The sequence below is a fragment of the Prionailurus bengalensis genome, chromosome B2 (assembly GCF_016509475.1).
Source record: "Prionailurus bengalensis isolate Pbe53 chromosome B2, Fcat_Pben_1.1_paternal_pri, whole genome shotgun sequence".
Taxonomy (NCBI): Eukaryota; Metazoa; Chordata; class Mammalia; order Carnivora; family Felidae; genus Prionailurus; species Prionailurus bengalensis.
In genome coordinates this window covers 262,689-271,185 of record NC_057349.1, presented here as the reverse complement: position 1 = coordinate 271,185, position 8,497 = coordinate 262,689, and the positions used below count along the sequence as shown (strand labels likewise).

General features: G+C 55.4%; 1 protein-coding gene across 1 annotated transcript in view; it reads left to right on the top strand.

Moving 5' to 3' along the window:
• The first annotated feature begins 2,331 nt into the window (after positions 1-2,331).
• Positions 2,332-8,497, top strand: part of MOG (myelin oligodendrocyte glycoprotein) — an 8,540-nt gene continuing 2,374 nt past the window's right edge. The window contains exons 1-3 of the mRNA XM_043590558.1: positions 2,332-2,526; positions 3,584-3,931; positions 7,561-7,674. Of these exons, the coding sequence (XP_043446493.1) occupies positions 2,445-2,526; positions 3,584-3,931; positions 7,561-7,674 (544 nt within the window). The 5' untranslated portion in view covers positions 2,332-2,444. The remainder of the gene's footprint in view (positions 2,527-3,583; positions 3,932-7,560; positions 7,675-8,497) is intronic.

Here is an 8,497-nt window from a genome sequence, read left to right as displayed (position 1 = left end):
CCAAGTGGAGGCATTCGGTAAGGGTTTTGTGGCCTTTGCTGTTAATTCTCCAAAGTGGCTTCGATGGCCTGGCTTCTCTGCTCTCCAGACCCTGCAGCCCACCTGATCTCCCACCCAGCTTTGACAGCGGGTGATTTCAGGCACCCCATGACCCCAAGCTCCGCCCTGGGAATGAGCTTGGGCTCAGCTCTCCCTCCTGGATGTGCAGGAGGAAGAGAATTGTTGCAGGATACTTTGGTTTCAGAAAGGGCGAACCCCACTGAGGAGGCAGTGGGGCAAGCACAGAGGCTCCTCTTCCCATCTGACTCACCCCTGCAACCCTGGACTCTCACGCCACCCCCCCCCCCCTCAGCCCCAGAGCAGCCCAATCCAGCCGCCTTGCAGTGGGAAGGGACCCAGCCTCCCCCACCCCCTACCAGTCTGTTCTCCCAGCTCCTGGGGCTCACCTCCCACAAAACCAGAAAGCGGTGCTGCCCAATATAACTTTTTATTTATTTGTTTTTAAAATTTTTTTTTTTCAACGTTTATTTATTTTTGGGACAGAGAGAGACAGAGCATGAACGGGGGAGGGGCAGAGAGAGAGGGAGACACAGAATCGGAAACAGGCTCCAGGCTCTGAGCCATCAGCCCAGAGCCCGACGGGGGGCTTGAACTCACGGACTGCGAGATCGTGACCTGGCTGAAGTCGGACGCTTAACCGACTGCGCCACCCAGGCGCCCCCAATATAACTTTTTAAAAAAATTTTTTTAACGTTTATTTATTTTTGAGACAGAGAGACAGAGCATGAACAGGGGTGGGGCAGAGAGAGAAGGAGACACAGAATCCGAAGCAGGCTCCAGGCTCTGAGCCATCAGCCCAGAGCCCAACGCGGGGCTCGAACTCACGGACCGCGGAATCGTGACCTGAGCTGAAGTCGGACGCCCAACCGACTGAGCCATCCAGGCGCCCCCCAATATAACTTTTTGTGATGATGGAAATAGTCCCTACTTGTGCTGTCCGATGTGTTAGCCACTAGCTGCATGTTCGAAACAAGGCTAGTGAATCAGGGAATTGAATTTTAAATTTTATTTCATTTTAATTCGAATGGCCACTTGTGGCTAGTGATTACTGTATTGGACAACATGGCTTTGAACTGTCCCTCCTGACCTTGTTTTCTTATTGGTGAGCCAGCCTTGCTTCAAGATTGGCAAATATGTTTTTCAAATTTGGTGACTGATGTGGAAATGTTGGGGTGAGGAGTGAACAGTCCAGAAAGAAAAAAAGAAGATGGTTTCACGAAAGCACGAGGACAGGCCCCATGGGCGGTTGGGGGGTTGTGAGGAGTGACAGGTTACATACCCTCAGCTTGGGAGGGGGTCAGGGACAGCGTAAGTCTGTAAGGAATTTGGGAGCAAGGTTCCCAGGGCCTTGAGGGGCTAGCTGCTGTTAGGTCACTGACTACAGTGGAGCGAAACCTGGGTCCTGAGACCCTCCCGCTGTGTATCAGTGGCCATAAGCCTGGAGGATGATTGCAGGCATATACCTTGGGGGGGGAGGGGGAGGTAAAGGAGGTTCCCAAAGGAATTTTATATGTCAAAGTGGATGTTGGCTGATGTCCAGCTAAGGTTGCCTTTTGCCTCCAGCAAAGTAGGAACCTGGGGGCCGCTGAGCTTCCAGAGGAAGGTGGCTGTTTCAAGTACTCGTCGATGGGCTGCAATTGTAAGGAAGTTTAATTTTTTTCCTCTTGTTTTTGTTCTCCAATCGGTGATGATACTAGTTTCACCCTTCAGTGAGCAGCTGCTTCTGAGGGTAAGGAGAAAGGTGTATTTCCATTCAATGTCTCCCCTTTCCCCAGTGGCACAGAGGCCATCGGAGCATGATGCCAAGCCTGGGGGACGGGTCCTGGGCGGCTACGCTGACTGCCAGCCACCTACCTCCGCGAACTTCCTTCTTCCGCGTCGGCCTCTCTGAGCTCAGGCTGCCTTCATGGCGCTCGTTCATGACCTTCTAAAACATATTCTCTGGGAATGGGTCGGGCACACACCTGAGAGTGAGGCAGGAGCTTGGGTTTGTGTCGGAGAGAGGAGCTGAGAGGGCAGGGAGAGAGGCCCGGCCATGACCTCATGAGGCAGCAGAAATGTCCTTCCTTTTCCAAAAGCCAATGATAACCCTCTGCCCCTGCTGGCCAGGAAGAGGGGGCTTGCAGGAGCCTCACTGGCCCGCGGACAAGCCTTTCTGGCAGGAGGGGCGGGCGGAGGCCCAGTACCAGGCAGCCTCTTCTCCGCGGCTCGGAGGGGGTGGGGAAGGCTGACCCTGGCGTCCCCTGGTCAGTAGCCCTTTTGTGTAAGTGCCTGGCAGGGGCGACTCCGGGGCTGCTCCGGGCCGCCCGGGTCCTCCCCTCGGGCTCTGTCAGAGGAAGGGGACACCTCTCTGCAGGGGCTCTCTGTCCCCAGTCACAGTGCAGATGGCAAGCGCATGGAGCTCCCCTCCACCCAGCCTTCCCTCCCTCCTCCTCCTCCTCCTCCAGCTGTCCTTCAGCTACGCAGGTAAGAGTTCTCTTTATTTCTGGGGAGGCCCAGGGAGACCAACAGCAGAACATCTGCTTTCCCGGGGCTCACCTCCTTCAGTCATCCTCACGTTGTCCAGCGCGGCCGTGCTGACCCGGCCCCCTCCCTGGAAAGCCTCGCTGGCCGGCTGCAGCTTCAGAAGAGACCCCAGAGCCCACAGCGCGGCCTTCACCCGGGCCTTCCTTGACCTCTTTCTGACCCAACTTTCCAGCTGGGGTCTCTTGCCAACCGAACGGGCAGACACTGGTAACAGCTCCTGGATTGCTGTCCAGGCACGATGAGGTATATCACACGGTAGTTCCCGTCCCCTGAGAAATCTCTGCCAGTGTCCAGAGGTATGCTGTTGTCGTGCTCGAGAACCCTCCTGCACACATTTGAGCGCTGGCCGGGGTTTATAGCGGAGCCTGGCTGTCCTGTGCTGGCAGAAGTAGAGAGACCGAAGACAGACGCGTGACCTCAGGGAGCCGCCAACGGGGAGGCCCAGTCCTGCTCTCCCTGGCCAAGTCCTTGCGTGTGTCGTGGAGGAAGCAGCAGCTGGGAGGCTGGCTGACACCTTCCAAGGGGAGAGGTTTGGGAGCGTGGGCTGAGGCACGGACCGGAGGGAGGCAATCGTGGAACCAGCTCCGGGCACAGGGTGTGGACAAGGACGCAGGACCGAGAGGCAGTGGGGGCGGGGGGGGGCAGGCAAACCCTCCAGGGGAGAGTGGGGACAGCTTGGTTTGGTTCAAACAGGGGGCTCCCCACCCCCCTCCTGAGAGGGAAACCGCCAGGTGCTGGGCCACTGCCCGCGACGGGACCCACAGGCCAGGCTGGAGAGTCCACGATGCCCATGCCGGCAGGAGGGCGACCACACGCCAGAACGTCCCTCCCGCCCGGGGCCCCTCTGGCTCCTCTGTAGGCCGCGGCTCCCTGCTTCCAGGATCTCATGTAAAAGCCGGCGTCTCCCCTCAGTGCTGCAGAGGGGCCCCCCCGAGACTGGCCCGTGCGTCCCAGTTCCCTCTGACACCCACTCTCTTCTCTTGGGTGTCTTGGACAGGACAGTTCAGGGTCATAGGACCCGGCCACCCCATCCGGGCTCTGGTGGGGGATGAAGCAGAGCTGCCGTGCCGCATGCACCCGGGGAAGAACGCCACGGGCATGGAGGTGGGGTGGTACCGGCCCCCCTTCTCCAGGGTGGTCCATCTCTACCGCAACGGCCGGGATCAGGACGCGGAGCAGGCCCCCGAGTACCGGGGGCGGACGGAGCTGCTGAAGGACAACATGGGTGAGGGCAAGGTGACCCTCAGGATCCGGAAGGTCAGGTTCTCAGATGAAGGAGGCTTCACCTGCTTCTTCCGGGACCATTCCTACCAGGAGGAGGCCGCGATGGAGCTCAAAGTGGAGGGTGAGTGGTGTCCCAACCGCCGGGGCGGGGACTCCGGTCCTCCTCGCAGCTGACATGAGATCCCCAACCAAGCACCTCAGTCCCGGGAGAGGCATCACGTGCCTGGGAGGCTCAGTCGGATACGCGTCCGACTCTTGACTTGGGCTCAGGTCACGATCTCACGGTTTGTGAGTTCAAGCCCCAAGTCGGGCTCTCGGCTGACAGCACGGAGCCTGCTTGGGACTCTCTCTCTCTCTCTTTCTGTTCCTCCCCCTCTCACTCTATCTCTGTGTCTCTCAAAATAATAACTGAATAAACCTAAAAGAAAGGAAAAGAAAATACTGTTTCAGGACCACACTGCTGGCTTTGAGGCCATTATGCACTGCAGAAGGATACAAGCAAGCTAGAAATGTAGGAAACAAACGCAGGACCTCATGGTTTGAGTGTAGATGTAGATACAGATGTATTGCAGTAGGATATGAGAGAAAACCCATAAGAAAGTTCAGGGAATGTGGTTCACTTTGGGGGATGAGGGGAGAGGAGGGAGAACAGTGAGATCCAAGCAAAGGGGAGACCATAATTTTCCACGTGATCATATTTATGCACCTGTATAAAAGAGCTTCTAGTATGTGGGTATGTAGAAAGAAAATTTAAGAAGTTTTTTTTAAGTTTATTTATTTATTTTGAGAGAGACAGAGACAGCACAAGCTGGCGAGGGGCAGAGAGAGAGAGAGAGAGAGAATCCCAAGCAGGATCCGTGCTGTCAGCACAGAGCCCAACCTGGGGTTTCATCCCGCAAACTGTGAGTTCACGACCTGAGCCAAAATCATGAGTTGGATGCTTAATCAACCAAACCACTCAGGCACCCCTAAAGAAAAGTTTTTTAAAGGCCCTTTTGAAAACTTTTAATGTTTATTTTTGAGAGGGACAGAGACAGAGTGTGAGCAGGGGAGGGGCAGAGAGAGAGGGAGACACAGAGTCTGAAGCAGGCTCCAGGCTCCAAGCCGTCAGCACAGAGCCCGACACAGAGCTTGAACTCACAAACCATGAGATCGTGACCTGAGCCAAAGTCAGACGTTTAACCAACTGAGCCACCCAGGCGCCCCTAAAGAAAAGTTTTTTAGATAAAGAAAACCCAAAATAAAAAACCTGAGAAATAGAGGCAGCAAAATCCAAAATAATTCATTTCTGATTATTTCGTGCCACCAAATGGGATTGTGAATAATCTGGAAGTTGGTCCGAGTGTTTGGAATGTTCTCCTGCATTTGTTATAAACAAAGGCGTCATTCCTAACGAGTCAAAATGACCAAACCCCAGTAGGATGAATCCCTCAGTGGATGTGTTTGTGGTGTTTCCTCAGACAAGGAACATCACTGAAAACCCCATGCTTGGCAAACGTGGTCCAGGTGGATAAGCAAACGAAGTGAGCGCGACCCCAGGAAGTGACAGCCATGCCTTGAGCACGACCCCTCCTCAGAGCCTCCTCTCCCGTTTGTATGACGGGTGACTCGGCATTTGTTCTCTGGCGTTATCATAGGCTGGTGAAGACGTGGACAGGGTGAGGCAGAGAGAGAGGGGGCTTTCCTGTTGAAGAACAAAAATGTTTCAAGGGCCCGGGCTTCAGGCCCTTCCCCTCCTCCCCACCGGCTCTTCAGACAATCGTTTACTTTTGTGTGCTGTGCCGGGACCAGGAGGTGGCATTGTATGCGTGATAACAAAGCACTGTTTCTGGAGAAGAGGCAGGGATGTGAAGATGGCTTTGTGAGCCACAGATTGTTGTGCACACAGCTGGTCTACTGGGGGGTTGTACCTGCAGGGAAGAGGAGTCTGCTGCCTTCCATCCTTCCCCCTCCTGTCTGCCTCCCCCACAGGAAAGGAAGGATGAAAACAAGAGACAGAATGGGGGTGAGAAAGGAAGGGAGGGTGGGAGGGAGAAAGAAAGAAAGAAGAAAGAAGAGAAAGAAAGGGAAGGAAGAGAAAGAAAGAGAAAAAGACAGACGAAAAGAGAGAAAGAAAAGAAAGAAAGAAAAGAAAGAAAGAAAGAAAGAAAGAAAGAAAGAAAGAAAGAAAGAAGAGAGAAGAAGGGAAAGGAGAGAAACCAAAACCGCCTCGGGGGAGAAAGTTCTCCTTTGATCCTCACATTCCAGCCCCCTCTCCCAGCCCAGAGTCCACAGGCCTCAGAGTCTGAAAACAGACTGATTTACAAGTAAATGCGGGCCGCCTGCCTCGCCTGGGGAGCCAGGAATCTGAGAACCTAGGACTGAAAGGAAACCCCCTCCTTCTCCAGCCTTTGATCTCTCTTTCCAGCTTTATGTTTTTCTTGCCATTTTTGGTGGTTTTACTACTTGTCTCTGACGCTGTCTTTGAACTCTCCGGTGTTGAAAGTCGGGGGCACACGAGGCAGACGAACACTGCAGTGACCGCACCACCTGTCGGCAAGAATCAGCCGGCTTCACACGACCCCACTCAGCCCCCCTCCCCAGGCGGCTCCCAGGCGGCTCCCAGGCGGCATTCTCATCCCGTGGCTAAAGGCTCGGGAATGTAGGAGAATGGAGTAGGGGAGCAGCACGTGACGTGACTCGGGTCGTGAGCCCCACGTGCAGGTGGAGTTCACCTGGGGAAAACTATCCCTCGAATGAGAGAGAAATCAATACTCTTATCATATCTTCTAAAATTAACAAAAATTCCTTAACATCATCAATACCCACTCTGTGTTCGGATTCCCCCGACCGCCTCACAAACATATCTTCACGTTGCTTAGTTTGAGTCTGACCCCAAGGGACCCACCCCTCGCCTGTGTCCTGTGGGGTCTCCCACACCGTTCATCACGTGGTCTGCCTGCACTTTTCTTGTGAACCAGGGAAGTTCACTCCGATTCCGGTTTAACTTTTCAGGCATTCATAGAGTCCTTACTGCTTCACTTCAGAAAGGCTGGTATCACTCCCTTTCTTGTCTGTGGTTCTAACCCTGTGGGAAGGGAAAGAGGTGGGCAAAGCACGAGCTGCTAACTAAACCACTGCAGGTGGCTGCTGGTGAGAACTTTGAGACAGGGACTGGCACTTCCTTCTGGTCAGCGCAGCAATTCGCGCAGCCTGACCTGCAGCTCCAAGGGTTTTCTTCCTAAGAAGCCTCCTGGACCAGCTGCCTGCAGTGACTTAGCCCCTACCTTTGACAGCAGGGTCTTTATCTGGCCCCCCAGAGGGGGTAGCAACAAGAAAAGGGCTGGACCCCAGCCGGGCACGCTGAGATCAGTCCGGCCCAAAGGGCCCCAAGGAACAAGAGCCCAGGAAGGAAATGGTAGGTGGGAGCCAGAGGCCGGCCCTCCAAGGCCCTACCACATCCCTACTCATAAACCCTGTGGGTGCTACTTTCTCAAACCCTCCACAAGACGGGTTCTTAACCTTTCTCTATGTCACCCCCGCGGCCTCGAGGCCCAGCCCGAGTCTTAGCTGGTTCTCAGAACTCTGCGACTGGCCTAGGGAACAGCCCTGCCAATAACCAGCCCTTCCTGGAAGCAAACCTGCCTTTCCTTTGAGGCCAAGCTCAGCTCTTCCATCTTCTTTGACCCCGGGAGACGCTTGTTCCTGGCCCGCTGGACGCACGCAGGCGCTGTGCTGGTGTTGGGCGTGCAGCCTGGTTCTGCCTTTCAGATCCCTTCTACTGGATCAACCCCGGGGTGCTGGTCCTGATGGCTGTCCTCCCCGTGCTCCTCCTGCAGATCTCGCTGGGCCTCGTCTACCTCTGCCTGCAGCACAGACTGAGAGGTACAGGCTGCACGGTGGGCTGTTGGGACCCTTCCCTGAACCCAGCTGGCCTCTAGAGCTTGGTTGACTGATGTGTGGTTTTGAGTGAGTTCTGGGTTCAAAACTCCACGATGACAAGTTTTACGTCTTGCCCGGTGCTTTCGTTTGTGTAACAGGACCTTGCATTTCCTTCTGAGGTAGGCCCGATGTAGGACGGCCCATTTTACAGAGGACGCACTGAGGCCCGGATAGCTTCGGTATTTACTGAGGCTGACCGCCTTGTAGGGGGCAGAGCTGGCCTCACCTGAACCACACAGGGAGACTGAGCTGCAGGGTTGGACGGGTCTGTGTCTGGAGGAGGGTTAGTAAGGACCCGCCACGTACTAGGTGCTCAAAACATTTCCTCCTTCTTCTCCGTCCAACACTGTCCGAGAAGTCCCTTTGTGCCCCGAGTGTCCGTGCAGAGCCTTCTCTTCCAGGTGTCCTCAAAGCCAACACACAGGACCCTGTCCCCCATCCCACCCCTGGGGAGGGCACGCTGGCAGGAGCAATGAAGGGGTCCTCTGTCCCCTTGAATTCTCCTGGGTACCCGGTGACCTCCATTCACGTGGCGGAGCAGGAACAGCCTGCGGTGGAAGCCGCCCGTCCGCCCCAGGGGATATTGTGATGCAAAGCGTCCAGTTGGGACCCCGCCTCTAAGTACCAGTCCTCCTGAAGGTTTCCTTCCTCCCGTCCCCATTCAGACAGGAAGTGGCTTTAGATTTACAAAGTGACAGCCCTGAGGGGCCAAGGGGCCTCGGAACGGAGAGCCTTCCGGGGGAGGGTCGACAGTAAAGCCAGGGCC